The 25,357-nt window shown below is 36.4% G+C and overlaps 1 protein-coding gene across 1 annotated transcript in view; it reads left to right on the top strand.

The window, feature by feature from the left end:
- Positions 1–255: 255 nt before the first annotated feature.
- The window catches only part of LOC115209060 (sporulation-specific protein 15), a 327,011-nt gene continuing 301,909 nt past the window's right edge, over positions 256–25,357 (top strand). The window contains exons 1-5 of the mRNA XM_029777134.2: positions 256–281; positions 1,210–1,354; positions 6,162–6,287; positions 18,218–18,343; positions 20,163–20,330. Of these exons, the coding sequence (XP_029632994.2) occupies positions 271–281; positions 1,210–1,354; positions 6,162–6,287; positions 18,218–18,343; positions 20,163–20,330 (576 nt within the window). The 5' untranslated portion in view covers positions 256–270. The remainder of the gene's footprint in view (positions 282–1,209; positions 1,355–6,161; positions 6,288–18,217; positions 18,344–20,162; positions 20,331–25,357) is intronic.

Here is a 25,357-nt window from a genome sequence, read left to right as displayed (position 1 = left end):
ACCAGTTCAGCACTGGGGCCAATGTAGTCAACTTAACCCTTTCTTTGAAATTCTTAGCCTTGTGCCAATATTTGTATGTATATACATGTGTATGCTTATGTTGTATAATCAGCTTCCAGAACAAATCTCTTTGATTTGAAGTTATCATGGGTGAGTGAATATGACTATTATTTTATGTTTCAGGACTACAAGAAGAAACTTCTGGAATTAGAAAAAATGAAGACAGAAAGAAGCCAACTGAAAATAGAAAAGAAACGTTTGACTGAAGAAATGCAACAGAGGTAACACCATAATCATCTTACACATATACACATACGTACATACATACATACAAACAAACTAACAAGGTCAAAGCAACACTTAGGGTTTACTGAAATCAGAATTAGCTAGTGTATGCATGTGCATGAGAGAGAGAGAGAGTGTGTGCGTGCATGCATGCACGTGTGTGTGTGCATGCGCATGTGTGTGTGTGCTGTACTTGTACATATCATCATCATCATAATAATTTAACGTCCATCTTCCATGTTAGCATAAAGCTGACAGTCCCATTTTTTTTTTAGGGAGATTTGACTGCTTTTTCCAACAGATCAAGCAATTATATAACGGTCTTCTCATTTTTATGAAACCTTCTGTCTTTGACTTAGAGAAAAGTTTTGATATGAATATCTCTTGTGTTGAATGTATATGTAAACTCAACATCAGAACTATTTACATTGTATGAATATATATATATATATATAATATATATATATATATAATATATATATATATATATAATATATATATATATAAAGGAAATGAAGAAAATGCTGACAAAATAATTTAAGTAATTTAATTAGGTGAAAGTTCTTTTTACCGGTTGCGCATTTGTTATGCTTATCAAAAGATATTTTTTTAAGAGAGATAGAGTTCCTTTCTGATAGATTTTTTCCTCTTATCTGTCAGAAAGGAACTCTATCTCTCTTAAAAAAATATCTTTTGATAAGCATAACAAATGCGCAACCGGTAAAAAGAACTTCACCTAATTAAATTACTTAAATTACTTAAATTATTTTGTCAGCATTTTCTTCATTTCCTTTTTTATATATCACAACTCGTGTTCCACATCTCCTTTTTTAAATATATATATATATATATATATATATATATATATATATATATTTATGTCTGAATACACAATATTCAATTTCATAACTGAATATCCTTCAGACTTGACAATGTCCAAACCCAGTTGCAAACATTGCAGTCTCGTTATCAAATTTGTCAGAAAGAGAATGAGAAAAGGATGAAGCTTCTGGAACAATCAACAGATGCTATCAAGATGGTGGAGGAGGAAAATTACAAACTTATCAGGGTAAGTAGAAATTTTAAATAAACTCACTGATCTGCCACTTAAGGTTTCTCAGGAGCTCATGAAAATTGTTGCATTTGTTTATGCTATTATGATGTATATCTGTCTCTGTGTGTCTACCTCTGGCTGACAATCTTTATATTTCTGTCACTCACTATCTGTCTATCACTGTCTGCCTTTTTGAATCTGTCTATCCTTGTCTCTGCAGCTGTCTATATTTGTCTTTCTTTGTCTTCATTCTATCAACTTCTGCCTCTGTTTCTCTTTACATGTATTTAACTGCTTATCTGTCAGTCATGGTTCATTTTTCACAACTATACATCACATCTTGTACACAAGCATCAAACAATTGAGCCCTTATAATGGCAGCCTACATGCTAAAATACTTACTATACTTGTTGCTAACTTTCATTTTGCTGTCAATGCCTTTGTACATGGCTTTCACAATTCTTACTAGCAAATTATCTACTCCTGGTTTTCCTAGTGATCACCAGATACAGAATGTGAAACCCTCTTAAAGGCCTTCACCAAATATAGTAACTTACCCTTAGCTAAGAGCTTCTTATGTTGTCTCACTAGGAAAAGGGAACTGGTGGTACCACATATTGGCATGAACCTGAATGGCATCTTGTCCAAGCTGATCTATCTTTCTAATTAGCTATAGTAATAACTCTTTCTGCAAATTTGCTAATTTGGCCTCACAATTTAATATCTCTGTACATGCTTCTTTCTATAGCATCTCCTTTGTCTTTGTAGCTGGTGATGGTGATGCTTCAGGGCCAATCATTGGGGATGACACTTCTTTGTACTATCTGATTGACTACACAAAAGGCTAACCCATGTCCTACTTCAGAGCATCTCAACAACTATTACTGATGTTTCATCTGCTTTCCCTTCTTTCACATCTTTAATCACTATCTCAACCATACAGACATCAATGTCAATAGCTTGCCACTCTGTTGTGTTTACTTGTTCAACATCAGTGAAAGCAAATGTGCAGCAATAATTCTGCACATATTTTTCACCACCATCATTCTGGTTCTGACTGACACATTCTACTGCATTCTGGAACACTTCATACCTCTGTTCTACTTGTAGAACATTGACAAGCTTCTTCCTTTGCTACGTATATCAGAAATCTACTATCTCTTCTAGTGATCTAATAATATCCCTTTTTTTGCCCCCACCCCAATATTCTTTCTTGACCTATCTCTTAGATTTTATAACACTTTCTCTATCTTGCCATTCTATCAATATTTCACCTTTCATCCAGCTGAAAACTTACTCCATCCACATTCCTTATCAAAGACTTTTATGTCATTTATGTTATAAGTCTCCTCTTCCTTCTCCTCCTCCTCATTATATGTATTACCTAGTATTTCTTTGAACTGATATATGCCTGAAAGATTTTAGATTCCATACTTTCATTTTCTAAGTTGTCTTCTGTCTCTGGATTCATCTACTTATCACTCTGATTTAACAATCACTAGTTTATGTAGTATAGGACATCTTTCACTGGTGAAAGTCTAAAGACTTACAATTCACAACCAGCTTTATAACCTGTTTCTTCATGAGTAAAAAGCCTATCTAGCATATATACATTCACTTGAGTAGTATATGATCAAATGGACAGCTGGTGTCCTGAAGCCAGTGTTGCAAATGATTATGTCATTTATGTCATAAAACTCAAATAGCCTTGAACGTGCTTTATTCCTAATACCATATCCATAGCCTCCATGTTTATTAGAGAAACCATCATCTCCATTAAAGTCATCAACCATGGTTCCTATGACTGACATATAAAGACTAAAATTGGTTAATAAACCTAAAATTAATGGTATTTTAAAGTAACAAGATAAAATCGCTTTCCTGTTTGGTACTTTAATGACTTTTTTCACATGTTTGTGTTTTAATTATATATAACATACTGTGAAGACCAAATGATTAAGCAGACAGATACTTAAGAGGGTTTTTTTTATATGTAATTACATGCAGAAAATGTACAAGTTCTGCTAGTTGTTTTCATTCCCTCACTAAATTATGAATAAATGTTGTTGTTGGTGGTGTTGTCGTTGTTGGAGTAAGTAGTGATGGTGATGGTAGGGAGAATTAAGTGTAGGTAAATTCCAGTTGAACAGACCTAGAATCAAAGCTGTTCCAGCTACTAGAATCAAAGCTGTTCCAGTCACTATTTCTAGAAGATCAAGCGACTACATACAGGCTCCCTTATTAGCTAAAGTATCTATGATGTTACAGGAGACACCATGTACAAAAGAACAAACTGAATACTGAATTCTGCCAAAATTCATTACATCAAAACAAAGCAAATGATAGGATACAAATAGTTGCCCCTTTAAGTGGTAGTCTGATGCTCAATGAACTCAACCAGAATATCTAACACCCATATTTTAGGATCAAAACATCAGACATAAGATACCATATTTGAGAAGAATGGAAATTTGTAGAATGCTTACATTATTATATTATCAAGAAAAAGACTTATCAGTCAACTAAACTACCTTAAAAGTTCATACATAGTACATCCAAGGCTGACTTAGAAGCATTATAGGCCCCTAGGCAAATCAATGTACCTTGCCTTATAGTATATATTTAATGCCAGCCAGCCATGACATGCATAAGTCAGAATTGGGCCATGGGTGACAGTCCAGTGTGCTTGTGCCTCAAGACGGCACTGCTGTCATCATCTATAACACATTTTGATCTGAAGGCTTAAATTGTCTTAAAAAGTTGTGTTGGTGTTAGATTTCTGTCATTTGCTGACAAAGCTTCTGTTGTTTGATCAACCTGAATTACCTGCTCCTGAGTAGTGAGCATTTCACAACACAGGTACATTTAATGGAATTTGCTGGCAGGATCAGTGCAACACAAGATATAAGACTGTACCTTTTTAATTACAGTTACAACCCATTTGATGGGATTCTATGCAGTTTCCATTTACCCAATTTCACTCACAAGATATGAGTCAACCCAAGGTTATAGGTGCTGCAAAGTGGGATTGAACCTGAGACCTCTTGGTTTTGAAGTGAACTTCTTAAACATTTGGCCATACTACATCTTCTACTGCATCTACACAGTGTTGCTCTACAAAAGTAGATAATCTACTACAAAAGTAGATAATCTGCTACAAAAGTAGATAATCTACTATAATCCAATATATAAGTTTTTAATATTTCATTTTATATGAACAAGATATGATCCCATGATCAGTCTATGAGGGCTGTAACTCCTGATAAGAACTGAGCCAGTCCATAATGATCCATCCAACCCATGGAAGCATGGACAGTGGATGTAAAATGATTATTATATTGATATAAAATAAAAATTAAAATAAAATATAGTATTATGTGTTGCCTTATTAAAATTGGGGGGAGAAAATATTTGCAGCTTAATGCCATATATTATACACACTTTTAATTTTGATTTTGATTTGGATGAAAAAATGTATATTATACATGGAGTTTTATAGTATAAAAGTAAAGTTGCAGAAAAGTTTCATCTGATTCCAAAGAGATAGACTATCAAATAGAAATCTTTTCCTATATCCTGTGCTATTGTAAGTCTTTATCAATAACATATCAAGGAAGATCACCATCTACTACCATCACATTTTCCACCATTGCTACCAGTTCCAATATAGAGATTTATCTTCACCATCACTGCTACCAACCTACAGCTACCCTTCCGCTACCACTCCTAATATGACCTCTACAGCTACCAGTATACTATTTTAAGGGAACTGCTGTTGCTACCACATTTTCTGGACAAAGCAGGGTCACTGTCCATTCAGCAGTCAACATGACAGGATCTAAATAAACTTACATTTCTAAGTTGTTCACTTTAGATGATGGGCTTTTATGCTTGAAATATATAATGGTCACTTAACCTTTTTTCATTGTTAGAAGCTCTTAGTCTTCATTATTAGTTAATTTACTAGATTCAAAAAATAACACTTGAGCTGCTTACCTTAAGGTTTCAAGGGTGACATCATACTATTTGAATAGTATTTTATTTTATCAATCCCCAGAAGGATAAAAAGATAAAGTTGACCTTAATATTTGAACTGAAAATGTAAATGACTGATACAAATAGTGTAAGATGCTCTCTCTACTGATTCTTCGGATAAAATAATAACTGTTTCTAATATAGACGCAAGGCCAGAAAATTGTCGGGAGGGCACTTATTTGAGTAAATTAAATTCAGTGCTTGAATTGATACCATATTTCATTAATCAAGGAAGGATTACCAGCAAAGTTGACCATGGCTATATTTGAACTCAGAATGTAAAAATCAGGAATCAATGCTGCATCAACGATCATTTAGATAAAATAATAGTTCAAGTCATACCAAACCATTTTGAGCCAGTTTGGCAGAGTAGGCTCATCAAACCAGTTTGATCTCAAGATCAAAATTCATGGCCTCCTCATCAGACCACAGTTGATGAAAGGAACATGTTGAGACCTTCTTCCTGCAGTGAACTGAACACAGGTAGTCCAATCCAGTCCAACAGTACAAGTATTTTTATATGAAAATATCTTATCATTGTTGTTGTTGTTGTTGTTCAGTCCCAGGTCAGCCTCAATCAAGCAAACCTAGATCAAAGGCATTCAACTCATGACTATCCTATTTCTGGATTTTTATTTTTTATATCAGAAACTAACTGTATAATGTGTCCTTCCATGTTTTATTTTTTAAGAAAGTTGGGTGTAATTTCAAATATATTTGATTGCCACTTTTAACAGTTTGAGTTACTATGTATTCCTCATTGTTGCAAATGGTTTCGATTTTACAGGAAAAAGGAAAAATCAAAGCTGAAAGTGATATTTACAAAGAATCTTTGGGGACTCTCCAACTGAAGTGTACATTATTAGAAGAGAAAAACAAAACTCTTGAAAAAGACATCAGTACTGTGAAGGAAGTAAGTATTTGTCTCAGCTTGCCATAAGATCTTTCAATGTTGGTCTTCATCTTGAAACTGTTTTCTCTTTTTTTGTTTTGTTTTGTTTTTTTTCCTGAGAACAAACTCAAATTTTCACTATTAACAGATGTGGCTGTGTGGTAAGAAATTCACTTCTCAACCACATGGTTCTGGGTTCAGCCCCACTGCAAGTGTCTTCTGCTATAAACTCAAGCTGACCAAAGCATTTAGTGAATTGGTATAATCAATGGTATTACCCCAACCTATCTTTTTGTTAAGCAGGTAAACTGTACCCCAGACTATTATTACCCAGTGTTTACGTCTTTTTTGTAAAGTCATTGGTGTATGTTGAGTGTGATCTGGGTGTTATTTCCAGTAAATCAGTTTGCTGCCGTGTGATAGCATAATCCTTGAAATATTGGTTTCAAATTTTGGCACAAGGCCAGTAATTTCGGTGGAAGTAGGTAAGTCAATTACATCGACCCCAGTGCTCAACTGGTACTCAATTTATTGGCCCCAAAAGGATGAAAGGCAAAAATCAACCTGGGCAAAATTTGAACTCAGAATGTTAAAGCAGATGAAATTCCACTAAACATTTTGCCCAGAATGCTAATGATTGCTAGCTCAATGCCCTACAATCCTTGAAATATTGTCATCTTATGAAAGTTTAAAAGTTCTTAGTCACAGAAAAATATGATTTCTTACTCATACTCATGCAGTCATGAATAACACTCATATTTGCACACACAAATGCACTCCTCTACTTAGTCATAAACACACGAATATACACACCTGCATACACACACACACTCATGAATAATAAGCAACTCAATCGTAGACACATAAAGGTATAGACATCCACATACTTACATACAGACGTACGCTCTTTCATGCATATATGCAAACACACATAGAAAAATATACAAACTCAGATATGTGTGTACACATATGTAGCATATAATGTACATACATATGTGTATGTATATTTATATATATGTAATTGGATATGTGTGTGTGTGTGTGTGTATGTATATATATATATATAATATATATATATATTATATATATATATATATAAACATACACACATAGATAGATAGGAGGTAAATAGATAGACAGATACATACATACATAGATACAGACAGACAAACAGACAGACAGGCAGACTGACTGACAGATATACATATTGGATGGCTTCCATATAGAGCAAATCATTCCACAAATTTTAATGGAATGTGTGTGCATGTGTGTGTGTTCTATACTGTGCAAAAGCTCTTCTTAACCAAACCCACTGAAGCATGAAGTGGGGTATTGGCAGAATGTTTCCTTTTTTCCAGTCAGGTAATCCTGTGAAAACTAATCTAATTCATCTTGTTTACAGGTACAACATCAAATAATTGCCACAGGGTAGGGTCAGGGGTTTATGTGTTTTTAAAACATTATCATTGCCCCTTCCAGATCTTTTTTTTTTTCATTACTTTTGCAACTTTCTAGCAAATACCTGTAAGTCTATTATTATCTGTTTATGAGAGAATAAAGTAGTTATATGGTTGTCGGTCTCAACTCATTTGTAACTGTATTTCTAATGAGTAGGCTGCCAAAGTATTTCAATTAATTTTCAGTATAATTAAGACTATGGAGAGGTATAGTGAATTATTAGTTGATTATGAATTGGCAGAGTTGTAAGAGCATCAAATTGAGTGAAAAATGGTAAAACCCCCTCCAGTCATGAATGACCATGGAATTGCACCGAGAAAGTTCCCTTCTGAGGCACAAGTCCAGGCAAGGTTGTTTATGGAAGACCAACAGTCACCCATGAGTACCAGCCTCCCTTCTCCATGCCAACAATGTTATCCAAGGGAAGGGCAAAGACTGATACAGCTTGGCACCAGTGATGTCGCGTCGCTACTCATTTCTACAGCTGAGTGAACTGGAGCAACATTAAATAAAGTGTCTTGCTCATGAATGCAACACACAGCCCAGTCAGGGAATCAAACTCACTACCTCATGATTGTGAGCCCGATGCTTTAACCCAGTGGTTCCCAGACTTTTTCAGGCTGCCACCCTCTTAACACCCAGGCTGCATTCCTCATGCCTCCACCCCAAGTAACCATCACAAACAGAGACCTCTTTCTGAAGCAAATTCAAAGCAATTGTATTTCACAAATAAAACTTAACTGAATAAACCCATTATTTTGTTGTTTTTATATGAATCATTACCCCATTATTGCCCCACATTTTACATGAATTGCTACCCCATTATCGCCCCTTTTCTTCAATGCCCCCTTGGAACTTTTCACCGCACCCAGGGGCAATACCGCCCACTTTGATAAACATTGCTTTAACCATTGAGCCATGTGCTTTCATATAAGATAGGCTATATTTATTCTAACATTCTGCACTGTGAGTTCTAATGTTGTTGTGGTCAACTTTATTGTATCTCGTTTACTAGCTTCTGTCATTAGACTGAGCCCCTGATGAGGTACTGTCTCAAAGCATTTCAGCAAATTTATTGACCCTAGTACTAACTTTTTTTAAGTTTGGTACCTATTCTATCAATCTCTTTTAACAAACTGCTAAGTTACAGGGAAATAAACAAACCAGCACTGGTTATCAAGCAGTGATGAGGACAAACACAGACACAAACACAGACTCAAACACACACACACACGCACACACACACCACACACACACACATACACACATATATATATACAACAGGCTTCTTTCAGTTTCTGTTTACCAAATCAACTCAAAAGGCTTTGGCTGGCCCAGAACTGTAGTAGAAGACACTTACCAAGATGCCATGCAGAGTGATTGAACCCAGAACTATGTGTTAGGGAATTAAACTTCTTACAACACAGCCATGCCTATATCATAAGAATCTGCAATTGGAAAGCTCCTCTCCAAGATACAGATCTGAACAGAATTTTTTATTGAAGACCAGTAGATGCCCATGCATGGAAATCTCCCTTGTCTTCACTACCAATGTTGTTGAAGAAAGAAAGCCAGGGGCCTTTGTATGTTGTATATCATAAGACCATGTACCCAGAGATAGATGTTGGTGTTGACTAACATATCTTTTATTTTTTACTTGTTTTAGCCATTAATAATACAAATCAACCCCAGTACATTTTCTTTTTAAGTCTGATACTTATTCTATTGGTCTCTCTTGCTGCACTGCTAAGTTACAGGGATGTAAACAAATCAACAACAGTTATCCAGTGATGGTAGGGAACAAACACAAAGACAAAGGCATGCACATACATAGATATACTCATACATATATGTTATATACATACATCTATATATATATATATCCTAAGATTGCCCTGTTTGGCAAACTCTCCACCGCCCACCGTGTGAGAGGAGCTCCGAGGAAGTGCAACAAAGACTGCCTCAAGAAGTCTCTAACAGCATGTCATATAAACCAGCAATGCTGGTCAGACCTGGCTGCGGACCGTGATGTCTGGCGCCACACGATCTTCAATGCAGTCAGCAAGTTTGAGGAACAAAGAAGAGACGCACTTAAAGACAAGAGATGCAGGAGGAAGGCACGAGCCGCCTCTGACACCGCACCGGATGTTACCTTCGTCTGTGGACACTGCTCACGGACCTGCCTTTCCCATTTCGGACTTGTCAGTCATGAGCATGCATGCACGTGACGTGGACGGCCTTCCTGATCTTTGTCGCCTTACTGGCACTTGTACTGGTGTGCCAAGCCATGAATGAGTTATATATATATATATATATATATATATATATATATATATATATATATATATATATATATATATATATATATATATATATATATCTAATGTAGCTCATGGTGCTGATGACATGTAAAAAGCTCTGGTACTGGTGCCACATAAAAAACACTGTAGAGTGATTGGCATTTGGAAGGATATCCAGCTGTAGAAACCAAGCCAAAACAGATTATGGAACCTGGTGCAGCCCCTGGCCTTGCAAGTTCCTGTTAAGCCATCCAACCTATGCCAGCATGGAAAATGGATGTTAAATTATGATGATGAGGATAATGACAATGATGAAAAATAGCTGGTGATGTGGTCATAAGCATCTTGGATCAGGGTTGACCAAGAGATAATTAACTACTAGAAATAGCTGCCAAATCTTCTTCAAATCATACCAGATCACTTTTAAGAAAAGAAAATGCACATAAGATAATATTGTCCACTTACAAAAGGACAGGCTGGTTACTGGTGAGATGTCTTTGATGAAGGTTGACTTAAGGTTAAATAACATCAACAATGTCCTGCAAGCACCATAACAAAATAAATCAATAAATAAGTACATAAAATGGAAGGTCAATAACCTGGGCATAATTTGTGGTTTATCTGCTTTTCAAATGCTACAGAAACATTAAGCAAAATTGCAAAGCAGGTGAGACGAGACAGAACATAATATGGCTATCTTTTAACCCTAAGCAAACCTTGATTGAGCAGACATGTGATCAAAGGCAAGTCAGTTGTGATCATTCTGTCTTTTTTTGACTATGTCAAATTAGGTTTGCCAATATCATTTTATTATAGATGGTAGAGTGTAATTTGAAAAAGATTTTAGCTGTCATTTCAAGCAGAGAAACTATATAGAGGCTCCCTCATTTGGCTTGCATTCTTATTGTTTAGTCATAGGTCAACCCCTGACTGAGTAAAAGTCATTCCATATTACGACCATATTGTTTCTTTGAATATGTCAATTTTTGAATGCCTCTGTTACATCATTTACATTATTTACATTTGACAGATATTTGTCCTCATCTTGTTTGTTGTTAAAACATTTCAGCTGATATACCCTCTAGCCTTCATTAGTTGTCTTGGGGAAATTTCGAACCTGGGTTCTCATTCCTAAGGTATTTTTCAATGTTATTATTATTATCATTATTATTATTATTGAGTGAGAGAGCAGTTCATGCCATCAAAGTGACACTGGGGTAAAATATACGAAGCCCAATATACCCATCATGACTACCCATCTGATAAGGGTACACTCGGCACATGCATCACAACCATATGTGCGCGACATGGTGATCTCATATCAAGATAAACAGCGCATGACCTTGCAGGTGGGGCCCAGTTAGAATTTTCTTCAGGTTGAGTAGCCCATCCCACTCAAAAGGTCCCTGAATAAGGGTTGTTTAAGGATGTTGAAAGAACCACCCATTTTCCAGAGGTGAATTATTCAAACTCCAAAGAATCCCTCACAACACATGGCTATGATGCTCCCCCACTACTTCTGCTCGTGATCAGAGATGCACATATCGTCAGCCACTAAGGGACATGCTCAACTGGTTAAAGTCAAACAACTGACAAGCAAATCTGTGGTATTGAGCAGAATATTTGCTGTAGCCCATCTTTTATACCAAGACAAAACAATGTACATGATAACACTTCCAATCAGTTAAGATCAGAAGTCATGAGAGCCACTGCCTGGTACCACATCAGGGCATAGCCACTGCCTGGTACTGCATCAGGGCATTATTATTATTATTATTATTATTATTCAGGTCACTGCCTGGAATCAAACTCAGAATCTTAGGGTTAGTAGCCCACGCTCTTAACCACTACGCCATATGCCTGTGGGCATAGTGGTTAAGAGTGCAGGCTACTAACCCCAAGATTCCAAGGTCAATTCCAGGCAGTGACCTGAATAATAATAATAACAATAATAATAATAATAATAATTGAGCAGGATAGGTTACTCAACCAGAAGAAAATTCTAACTGGGCCCCACTTGCAAGGTCATGTGCTGTTTATCTTGATATGAGATCACCATGTCGCGCACATATGGTTGTGATGCATGTGCCTAGTATACCCTTATCAGACGGGTAGTCATGATGGGTATACTGGGCTTCATATATTTTACCCCAGTGTCACTTTGATGGCATGTACTGCTTTCTCACATAATAATAATAACATTGAAAAATACCTTAGGAATGAGAACCCAGATTCGAAATTTTCCCAAAACACATGATGATGGCTGGAGGGTATATCAGCCAAAATGTTGTGTTAACAACAAGCAAGATGAGGACAAATATCTGTCAAATGTAAATAATGTACATAATCCCTAATCTCTTATATATAGAACTGTATTGCCTCTGTTACATATTTTTGAAGATAATAATGTCTGATTCTTAAGGAGATTTAGCTGCTATTTTTAACAGATCTAGTGACCATATAGTGGCTTCTTTGATGTTGTTATGTTATATAAGGCTGTGGTAAGATATATGTTGTGTTGTATTGATGAGGTGTGCCATCATGTGGAACAGCAGGTGAAGCTATCTCTGCATGAAAGATTTAGGATGCTGTCAGAGGAAACCATGCATTATTGATCCAGCACTACTGAGCTATTGATGTTTATTATGCTGGAATGTGTGTGTGTGTGTGCGCGCATGTGTGTGTGTGCGCATGTGTGAGTGTGTATGACTATGTATGCATGTATGCATGCATGAATGTGTATGTGTGCATGTGTGTCCATATATATATATATGTATGTATGCATGTACACATGCAAGTGTACATGTATGTATGTGTACATGTGCATGTATGTATATGTATGCATGCATGTGTGCATGTGTGTATATTTATGTGCATGTATATATATATATATATATATATATATATATATATATATATATGTATGTGTGTGTGTGTGCGTGCATGTGTGTGTATTTAGTGAACAGAACAACATGAATGGTAATAACAGCAACAACAACAACAGCAGCAGCAGCAAGGACATCAATAACAGCAACAACAAAATCAAAGGTAGCCATAAGGGACCTTTTATGTGACTGTGTAACCTGCTAAAAATAGCAACCAAATTTCCTCAAAATCAAATATTTCCATCTTAAAATTGAAGGAGTAGACATTAGATAGTGTAGTCATAAATATTCCTCAAACAAACAGGAAGGCCATAGTTGGAATAATTTTGATCATGTCTGCTCAAAGAGCTTTATTTTTCTATTATAATTCCATTCAAGTTCGGGATGCTTTATGGGAATTTCAGATCAACCCAGTACTTGATGGGAACCTTATTTTATTGAGACCTGGAGAGATGAAAGGGCAAAGGTTAACCTTGACAGGCTTTTTTCTCATTCACATAAACAATTCTAGCTGTTCTCACCCACCTTTCAGTAAATTTACAGGAGAACACTGTCTCCATCTCCACCCTAACTTCCTTTCCAAATGGAACTTAAAAAAGTTGAAGAAAACAAAATTATCTGTCTTCAGTCCTTTCAATCTTACCCACCACACAAGGAAAAACTGCTTGTTCCCAACCAAAGGAAATTGGTAGGATAATTCTCACAATGGACTCAGCTGGAAGTTGCAAATACAGCTGTTCAATGTAATTACATTTCAGCAATGCTCAAACACTGAGTAATGAATACAGAATGGTTTCATTGTCCTGCATGCATCTCAATGAAGCCAGGCAGATAGCACTGCCAGGCCTGTAACATTTATCTTAAACCAGCTACAACCTCTGGTAGCACTGCAATGCCTAGGACTTCTGGAAGTTGTCCATAATGACCAAGCTAAAAGTCTTCTGGAAAAGGCTGTTCAAATGATTTTTATCAGTGCCCAGAATGTCTGAAAACATGTCCCTCTTCCTTAGTTCTAACTCATCATTGAAGGCAAGAGCTGATGTACTATCAATACTATTGACCACTTGTAGAGAACTGTGACTGCCTGAGAACATTTCAGGCGTAATTTTTGAGACTGAATATCTTGCAAAACACATTCTTTCTACAAGAAACTAAAGAGAAGTTCCAGTCTAGTCAGATGAAAACTGGAGCAATTTATCCTGATTAATAGAAGCTTCTGTTACCATTTTGTATTCCTTCAATACAATACCAGCTGCCTCAACTTCTATGGTGTTCAACACCATGAAATTGAGGTTTTGTACATATCCTATTCAAACAGGGTGCCCCTTAACACCTCCAATTTCTGCTGCAGTGGCTTAAGAACCAAAATGTACAGGAGAAATGAGGGAGAATATTGTTTGCTGACAAAGCATAAGATTCAGAATAGTCCAGATAGGAGACCATTTAGCTTGGCCACTGAGCAGATACCATCATATATTGAAGTCATCCAGCCTTTGTAAATGAAACCAAAACTGACAGCATATATAGTGAGGGCAGGTGCCAGGAGTAACCTCATGAAGTTTAGTACCCCAAAACTCCAACCACCTAGTACCTCTGGTGCTTGCTCTCATCTGACTACATAATTTAATTAGGGACCAGGCATATGTACCAGCTTTGTGACTTTCATCCACTGTTCATCAAATTTCCTTGTAGAGAGAACCTCTCTCTCTCTCTCTCTCTCTCTCTCTCTCTCTCTCTCTCTCTCTCTCTCTCTCTCTCTCTCTCTCTCTCTCTCTCTCTCTCTCTCTCTCTCTCTCTCTCTCTTATCCATTGTTTGATTTTTTTATGTTGAATAAATTGACTAGAACTTGGTTAGAAACGTGATATTATATCTCAGCCTTTCCAAGCATGCCCACCAGACAATATCTTTCACCACAGATAATAATAATAATAATGATATTCAATTTTCCACCCCTAAATGCATTTAAACACTGAATATCTAATAGCATCTTTGTCAATCACTTATCTGAAAGACAGATGTTAAGTTTCACAACAAACAGTCTGTTTAAGTTAATTAGCTATTTATAGTTTTTAGCAGGATGTTGAATTTAATGGAATTAAAAATACAAGAAAAACATAGCATAATTTATTTTATCATTTTATTTTATGGTATAAAATATACTGCATGAGAATATAGATAAGTTGTGAGCAAGTGGGTATGGCTTTTTTTTTTTGACCAAAAGAAAGAATAGTGTTCATGACTCTTTACAGAGCCTCCTAACTGATGGAAGGAAAGAAAGGAAGAAATACCCTCAAACCTGAAACCTAACTTAAATGCTTGTAATTGAGTGTTCTCCATTAAAACACCCAAGGACCAGTAGTGGTGTTAAATCTACCACACACAGGGCAAGCTTAACCCATCTACATGGTTAAGAAGTTTACCTCACAATTACATGGTTCCAAGTTTGATCCCATTTTACAGCTGTACTTTGGGCAAGAGTTTTCAACTGCAGCTTTTAGATGAAGTTTGGTAGACTGAAATTGTGTAGAAGCTCATTATATGGGAGATCTAACCTATTGCCCTATTTACTGCCACCATGTCTTGCTATGATGCTTCCTACTGCAATAACCATTATATCATGGTTTCTTTCACTGTTTCCTCCTACCAGTTTCAGAAACCCTTCAAAAGGCATGGATGTTGCCCTTCTTCTTCTGAATAAGCTGTAAAAAGAGGCTGTGACTATGAGCCAGTTTCAATTTTTCATCAAAAGCAACACATTTCACTTGTATTATTTGAATGTCTGTGAGAGATTGTTGAATATGACCAAATTTCTTAGACAAATGGCCACAAATTTGAGGAGAAAAGTATAATTATAGTTGCTTACACCAACTTCAGAAGCTGAGAATCCTTGCACAAGCATTTTGGCTTGTTCTGAATGCATTAATTGACCCTAGAAGAATGAAAGCTAAGTTGATCTCAGCAGTATTTGAATACAGAAATTAAAAACCCAAAAGTAATGCCACTAAGCATTTTGTCCAACTTCCTAATAATTTATAATAATAACAATAATAATAATAATAATAATAATAATCCTTTCTACTATTGACACAAGGTCTGAAATTTTGTGGGGAGTTTAAACGATTACATCAACACTAGTGCTCAGCTGTTATTTATTTTATCAATCCTGAAAGGATGAAAGACAAAGTCTTTCTTGGCAGAATTTGAACTCAGAATTTAAGAATGGACAAACAGCCACCAAGCATTTTGTCTGGCATGCTAACAATTCTGCCACTTAGATTGAAATCAAAAAAGTGTGGTGTCTTACAACAGTTACAGCACTAGTGAGTGTAGAAGCACTTGAAATGATCAAAAATGGAATTGAAAATTCCAGGCTTATCATCCTTGCAAGAAGTACAAACAATTGTTTTAACTGGTACATCACACATATTGGGTAGAGCATTGTCGCAGTGAGAATAATTACCACCCGTGTAATTTTTTTTTAAATTTTATTTTGTAAATGAACAATTTGGAGTATTTATTTTAATGGCCTATCAATGTATACAGTAAGTTTCTTTGCCCTAGATGTTGGGAAGACACTCAGCAAAGAATGGAAACAAAATTGAATGAAGAAAAACTCATAATAATAATGATAATAATAATGATAATAATGATGATAATAATGATGATGATAATAATAATAATAATGATGATGATGATGATGAAGAACCTTTCTATTATTGGCACGAGGCCTGAAATTTTGTATGGAAGGGGTAAGCTGATTGCATCGGCTCCAGTACTCAACTGGTACTTATTTTATTGACCCCAAAAGTTTGAAAGGCAAAATTGATCTTAACAATATTTGAACACAGATCATAAAGATAGATGAAATGCCAATAAGCATTTTGCCTAGCATGCTAACAATTTCACCAGCTATCCACCTTCATAATAATAATAATCCTTCCTACTATAGACACAAGCCTGAAATTTGTGGGGAGGGGAATAGTCAATTACATTGACCCCAGTGTTCCACTAGTATTTAATTTATCAATCCGAAAAGGATGAAAGGCAAAGTTGTCCTCAGCAGAATTTGAACTCAGGATGTAAAGACGGTCGAAATGCTGCTAAGCACTTTTCCCAGCATGTTAATGATTCCACCAGCTGGCCACCTTAACATAATAATAAAAAATGGTTTCAAATTTTGCTAAAAAGGCAGCCGTTTTGGGGGAGGAGATGAGTCTGTTACATCGACCCCAGTGTTTCACTGGTACTTAATTTATCAACTCCAAAAGGATAAAAGGCAAAATCGACCTCAACAGAATTTGAACTCAGAATGTGAAGACGGATGAAATACCGCTAAGCATTTTGCCTGGCGTAACGATTCTGCCAGCTCACTGTCTTTAACATAATAATAATAATAATAATAATAATAATCCTTTCTACCATAGGCTCAGAACCTGAAATTTTGTGGGGCTGGCACTAGTTGATTATATCGACCACAGGGCTCAATGATATTTATTTTATCAGTCCCAAAAGGATGAAAGGCAAGGTCAACCTCAGAGAAATTTGAATTCGGAATGTAGAGCCAGAAGAAATGCTGCTAAGCTTTTCCTCCAGTGTGCTAACAATTCTGAAAACTCACAGCTTTCACTCAGAGATTTAACAATAATAATTGCTTCTAATTTAAGCAGAAGGTCAATAGTTTTGAAAGGAAGGTTAAGTCAATATCATTGATAGCAGGATTTGACTGGTACTTTAGTTTATCAAATCTAAAAGGAAGAAAGACACAGCAAGTAGTTGAACTCAGAATGTAAAAACCCATAACTAAATACAGTAAGGTATTTAGGCCAATATTCTAATAATTCTGCCAATCAAATGATGATGAAGATGACGATAATGGTGGTGGGAGGGGTGAGGAGAAGGAGGGGGAGGAGGGTGAAAGATAGTTTGTTTCGTTATTATTTTCATTGATTACAATTTCATTCAATAGATGATACTATCTTTGGAATGTTTCATTCAGTCTACCAGTTCATCATTATATATAATCCAATCACCTTATTGTTTATATGATTGTTCTTCCAGCTATATGTATCTTTTGCTCATCCTCTCTCCCTCTCTCTTTCTCTCTCTCTCCATATATATATACACACACACATATAAATAGATATACATATATAGATATTTATATATATATATATATATATATATATAAATACACACACATACACACACACACATATATCTATGCATGCACGCACACACACCTATAAACACATACATTTATATATGATATTTAATTTATATATATTATTTTTGTCTTCCAAAACACAGGAGTATTTCATTTATAAAAGTTACACGGAGAAAATAGAAGAGAAGCTGATTAAAGAAACAGAGCAAGCACGTCTTTATTATGATGAGAACAAATATTTGGCTGATGGATATAAATCTTTAGAAGAGGTCTGTAAATCTAATTCATCTTTTCTACTGTCTGCATTCTTATATTTTTTTTTTGTTTTTGTTTTTTTGAATACATATAACTGGTTAAATTTTTTATAGCTTCACAGACTGTCTAAAACAAGTTAGATGATTGTGGTTTATGCTCAGCTTGAACATGTGTAAGTCACTGCCTACAGGTAAAGATAAGAGCAAAGAGAGAATTCCATTGTTGATTGCTCAAGGGAGAAATGATTAGAAATAGTGGGTAGATAAATAATAGGTGAGCAAGAGAAAGTGAGACAGATGTGTTTGTTGGGCTGGGGTAAAGGAAGTAGAGAATTTCCTTTTTCAGGGGATCAGATGTGAACCATCATCATCATCATCGTTTAATGTCCACTTTCCATGCTAGCATGGGTTGGACGATTTGGCCGAGGACTGGCACACCAGATGGCTGCACCAGGCTCCAGTCTTGATCTGGCAGAGTTTCTACAGCTAGATGCCCTTCCTAACGCCAACCACTCCAAGATTATAGTGGGTGCTTTCATGTGCCACCGGCACAAGGGCCAGTCAGGTGGTACTGGCAATGGCCTCGAAAAAATCTTGGTTTTTTTTACATGTCACCTACACACCGGCACAAGTGCCGGTAAGGCGATGCTGGTAGGTTTTAGCAATATAATAGATATGGGGTTAATGGTAAAGATCCCCTTCAGTTATGTATGAAAGTTCCCTCTAAGGCACAAGTCTTACCAGCCTCCTCTTTCCATGCCACTGATGTTATCCAAGAGAAAGGTACCAGTAACATCGCAACTCATTTCTACAGATGAGCGAAATGGAGCAATGTGAAATAAAGTGTCTTGCTCAAGGACACAACACACAACCTGACCTGGGAATCAAACCTACTACTTCATGATTGTGAGCCCAATGCTCTAACCACTGAGTTATGTGCCTTCACTAGATATAGAGGGGCAAAAAAGCAGTGAATCTGTAGACAGAAGTTGAATAACATGTTGCTAAGTGAGTCTTTGACAATCAGGGAAGGCACATGGCTTAGTGGTAAGAGTATTTGGCTTATAATCATAGGTTGTGAGTTCAATTTCTGGCAATATGTTGTGTCGTCAAGCAAGACACTCTATTTTATGTTGTTCCAGTCCACTCAGCTGACAAAAATGAGGAGTATCCGTAATTCAAAAGGCCAGCCTTGTCACATTCTTATTTCTTTGTTACCCACAAGGGGCTAAACATAGAGGGGACAGACAAGGATGACAAAGGGATTAAGATGATTACATCGACCCCAGTGCATAACTGGTACTTAATTTATCGACCCCAAAAGGATGAAAGGCAAAGTCAACCTCGGCGAAATTTGAACTCAGAATGTAGCGGCAAACAAAATACTGCTAAGCATTTTGCCCGGCATGCTAACGTTCTGCCAGCTTGCCACCTTTGTCACATTCTGTGTCACCCTGATTCTCTCTGAGAACTACATCAAGAGTACATGCGTCTGTAGAGTACTCAGCCACTTGCATCTTAATTTCATGAGCAGGCTGTTCTGTTGATCATATCAACTGGAACTCTAGTCATCATAACCAACAGAGTGCCAGTCTTTGACAATCATTTTCTCTTCAACATGGCCTAGAACAGTGTTTCCAATGAGTGTGGGTATAAAGAGTGAAAAAAAAAGCATGCAATTTTCCAAACTTCATGAAATTATGATGGTTTTACTCTGTAGTAAAGAATAGCATTGTTTATTGTATAATCTGTCCTCCTTATGTAAGGAAGATACATCTAAACATTAGAACATATGTGTTCTTTCTCTCAATTTTCCGTTATTCCCTCTATTTAGGATAAAGAACTCATTTCAAAACAGTTGAAACACTGTGAGAATTCTCTGTCAGACTTACAATCACAATTAGCAGTCATACGTACAGAAAAAGATTTGTTTCAGGAAGAGTTAAATGGAGAGAAGCTAAAGCTTCAAGATATAAATACCAGTAAAGAAGAATTGCTTAAGGTTTGTTTATTGCTATGGTTGTTATTATTATTATTGTTATTTTATGTTTGACTTTTACTTTACATTTGTACAAGTTGGCGCCAAGTCTCACCCGGAGACCTCAAGAGACAACAAGTTGGAAGTTAATGTTGGTGTTATGCCTAGGGTGCCATATATTTGGTTTTGTACAAAGTGTTGTACTAGTGAATGTTTAAGAAACCATAAGAAAATGATGTGTTTGTTTTAAAACTTGAGATTACATAGAAAGTATTTTGCATAGGATATGAGCAGTTCCCATGAGCACTATTTTTTGAATTTCTGCCATTTTGGGGTTTCCTGGTATCTGAGCAAGGTAGCAATCAGCCCCTTTGCTATCATTCCTAGGGCACCTATGACAACAGATATTGTTTTAGTCTTCAGGTTCCACATTTTGTTAATTTCTATTTCAAGATCTTTATACTGGCTCAGTTTTTGGTAGGTCTTGACAGATACATTTATATTGAATGGGACAGCCATATCAATGAGGAGACATGATCTTTGTCTGAATTATTGTTGTTGTTGTTGTTATTATTATTGTGCAAGAGAGCAGTGAATGCCATCAAAGTGACACTGGGGTACAAATATACAAAGCCCTATATGTCCATAATGTCTACCTGTCTGGTAAAGGGAACACAAGGCACATGCATCACAACCATATGTGTGCGACATGGTGATTTCATATCAAGATAAACAGCATATGACCTTGTAGGTGGTGCCCAGTTAGAATTTTCTTCAGGTTGAGTAGCCCATCCCACTCAAAATGTCTCTGAATAAGAGATATTTAAGGATGTTGAATGAAACACCCATGTTTCCAGAGGTGAATCATTCAAGCTCCAAAGTACATGATAACACTTCCAGTCAGTTAAGATTAGAAGCCATGAGAGCCACTGCCTGGTACTGCATCATCGTTGTCGCCGTTGTTATCATCATCATCATCATCATCATCATCATCATAATAATAATAATAATAATAATAATAATTATCTTGTTTAAGGCAGTGAGCTGGCAGAATCATTACTGCACCAGACAAAATGCTTAATGGCATTTCTTTTGGTTTTACATTCTGAATTCAAATGCCATTGAGCTCAACTCTACCTTTCATCCTTTCAAGATTAACAAAGTAAGTACCAGTCAAGAACTGGGGTCAATGTAATTGATTTCCCCCTCTCCTCATAAACTGCTGACCCTATGCCAAAATTTGAAACCATTATTATCTTGTTCGATTAAGACAGTGACTCTGTAGATTTGTCTGAGCATTTGAAAAAATACTGTGTGATATTTCTTCTGAGTCTTTATGCTTTAAGTTCAAATCCTGCTATGGTTGACCCTCCTTTCATCTGTCTAGGGTCAATAAAATAAAGTACCAGTCAAGTAGTAGAATTAATGGTATCAAGCTAACTCCTTTCCCTCAAAAACTGCTGGTCTTCTACCTAAAATAGAAACCATGGCAAACTCTTTTTGGTTTTTACCTTTTCAGAGTTTACAATTGATATTTTACAATTATTGATACTGTACACATCTTAGGTGAAACACTCAGTGGAAACAGAGTATTGCTCTAACAGCTAAGATGCTGCTGCTGACAACAACGACAACAATGATGACGATAACTATGACATCAATGACTGATAATAATGATGACAACAACTCACATAGACATCCTAAACTACATCCAGAAAAGAGACTTACAATTGATTGGCATAAAGTCACTCACAAGCATACTTCAGGCCTTTCCCTACTAACATGCTGTTTCCTTTCTCTGCCTTTTCTACTGCTACTATAACTGCCTCTGCCCTTTGGAGCTAACTGGTTTCATACCTTTACTCAGGCCTTCCTGTCTTACTTGTCTCTCTTCCTTTCACTGCCTTCTTGTGTCCAACCCCATGAGCTCCATACTAATCACTATGCTCAGTCCTTCCTTCCCCAAACATCATTCCTCTGAATTTCCTCTTTGCTCATATCTTTCCTATAGTTATTGACTTACAAAGAGTTGAGAGAAACATTAATGACATCAAAAAATATATTAGCGACAGAGAAAGTCGCTAATAAATGCTGAGAGAAAATATCTATACCCGCTTAAATGTGGATGTTCTATTAGAACAAGCTATACTGTAGCAGATACCATGAGAGAAACTCTCATATTGGCTTTTGGTGCAAATGCATTTTTGCCCCTCTCCTAAAATTTCAGGCTTTGTTTAGACTAATGGCAGGTGATGAGCTGGCAGAATCTTAGCACGTCACAAAAAGTGCTTAGCAGCATTTCTTCAGGTTCTTTACAATCTAAGTTCAAATTCCACTGCAGTTGACTTTACTTTTTATTCTTTCAAGCTTTCAAGGCAATAAAATAAACCACCTGTCAAACACTGAGGTCAATGTAATAGATTTGTCCCTTCCTTCTAAAATTACTGGCCTAGTATCAAAATCAGAAACTGTTATGTTTAGAATAATGAGCAGCTAAGCTATTAGAGCAGCAGTTAGAACATATTAAAAGAATTGAGTTACATCCCTTTATATTATGAGTTTAACTCTTTTCTTACCATATTTCTGAAATACCTTGCCTTTGTTTCAGTTACTTTTGAAAATAACAAGAATTTAGCAAAAAATACCTTTGATATTTATTAAGTTAGTGTTCAGAACATAAATTAACATGAAATTTTGATGGAAGATTTTAATTTCTGATCATTTCAAAACAGAGTGTTGGTATCATAGAACCAAGGGCAGTCTCAAGTAGGTTGATATCAAAAGAATTAAGTCACACTGGGACTGGCTTTGGTTTTCGTCCTTCTTGGATAAATGAAATATCTATAAGTCAATTACTAAATTTGATTCAATCAATGAAGCCTTCACTACAAGACTTGTGGCCTTGTACTTATGTTTGGCACATGAGCAAGTAACTGTACTTGAATCTTTCTACTAGGAAAGAAATCAAAATGAACTGATGCTAAAATCTATTCAAAATTATGATTTTTAAAAAACGGTACATTTGTAACAACAACAAAGTAAATGAACCATAATTCCATGCTTGTATTTATTGTCCATAGTGTCTTCTAATTGATGATCCCTGGTCAGTTCTTTGACAAATACTTAGTACATGTCATGGAAATTTCCTAGCTCAGCACAATGATTGTGTGTCGTTATCCGTTTTTTTTTTTTTTTTTTTTTTTTTTTTTTTTGGTTTTTGCAAGGCATCATTTTGCAGGGTATTTTATCTTTAATTATCTTTTTACTTGTTTCTGTCATTGGACTGTGGCCATGCTGGTTTTCGAAAGGTTTCAGTCAAATGAATCAACCCCAGTTTTTATGTTTTTAAATCTGGTACTTATTCTAGCAATCACTTATGCCAAACTGCTAAGTTATGGTGACATAAACAAACCAACACTGGTTGTCAAGCAGTGATGTGGGAAAACTGCAAAGTTACAGGGAAGTAGATCTATATGTGTGTGTGTGTGTGTATCATCATCATTATCACCATCATCATTGTTTAACGTCTGTTTTCAATACTGGCATAGGTTGGACGGTTTGACTGATGTCTGGAAAGCCAACAGCTGCACCAGACTCCAATGTTTCTACAGCTGGAAGCCCTTCCTAACACCAACCACTCCAAGAGTGTAGTGGGTGCTATTTATATGCCACCAGCACAGAAGCCAGTCAGGCAGCCCTGGCATCAATCACATTTGGATAGTGCTTTTTACATGCCACAGGGAGCTGGGTATCGACATGAGTGATGATACTTCTTTCCAAGTGCACATTACCAGGATGGTGACAAATTGCAGATGACTGGCTGGATGGATCCTGAAAACATTCAGAACCAGAGATAAGGAAACCATGATGGTCCTATGGAGGACATTTGTCCTCAGCCACCTGGATTACTGCTCCCAGCTTTGGTCACCCAATAGTGTAAAATTAACAGCGGACCTTGAAGCAATCCAGCGAAGCTTCACAAAGAAGATCATCTCATTGCAACATTTCAGCTTCTGGGAAAGGCTAAAACAGCTAAGACTCTACTCCCTGGAGCGAAGGCAGGAGAGGTATGCAGTAATATACATCTGGAAGATCCTGGAAGGAATTGTGCCAAATTTTGGCTTTCAAAGCTACACCAATGCCAGAACAGGTCAATGCTGCACAGTGTCAAAGATCCCAGCAATGCCATCACACTTCAGGACCAGTTACTGCAACAGCCTGGGTTTCAGGGCCCCACAGCTATTTAATATTCTCCCAAAGCACCTGAGGAACCTACACAAAGTGTGTGTAGGTGTTTTCAAATCATAACTGGACCTCTTCCTGTCGAAAGTCCCAGATGAACCTACCTCACGGCAAGAGGTGCAAATGAGGGTAGTGACATCAAGCTCCATTCTTCACCAAGTGCCACATAGAGAAGGCTCTCAGTAATAACAGTGTAGCAAAACGGCGGTGCCACAGTGTGAGCTGAAACTACAAAAAATATATATATAGCAGAATAAGAAACAGAAAATCCTTGGTACAGTATTATATATTTGAAAAAATGAATAGAAATGGCTTTTCTGATAATATTTTCACTTTAATAATTGGATGTTTTTAGAAGTTTACAAAAGCTGACTCCAAGGGTCACTGTTTGTAAACTTATAAAATCAATGAAGCCCTCACTGCAAGATTTGTGACCTTGTACTTATGTTTGGTACATGAATGAGACTCAATGACTGTATATAGTAATGACATCAATATATATTTATGTATACATATATACAACAGGCATCTTTCAATTTCCAACGACTAAAACCACTCATAAAGCCTTGGATAGGCTGGGACTATACTAGAAAGCTCTTACTCAAGGTGCCATGCATCAGGACTGAACCCAATGGGTTGCTTCCCAACCCATATGGTTGGGAAGCAAACTTCTTGCTTCAAAGCCAAGTAGTCAATTGTGAGAAAGTAAAAGAGATAAAGAGAGGGGGAAGGAAATTCCACTACAATATTTGACTGGTATTTTTTTTTTTTTTTCTTAATTTGTCAACTTTGAAATGAGGAAAGGCAAA

Source organism: Octopus sinensis, linkage group LG3 (assembly GCF_006345805.1).
Source record: "Octopus sinensis linkage group LG3, ASM634580v1, whole genome shotgun sequence".
In the NCBI taxonomy this organism is placed as follows: domain Eukaryota; kingdom Metazoa; phylum Mollusca; class Cephalopoda; order Octopoda; family Octopodidae; genus Octopus; species Octopus sinensis.
Note: the sequence above shows the minus strand (reverse complement) of the source record. Positions and strands in the feature narration are given on the sequence as shown.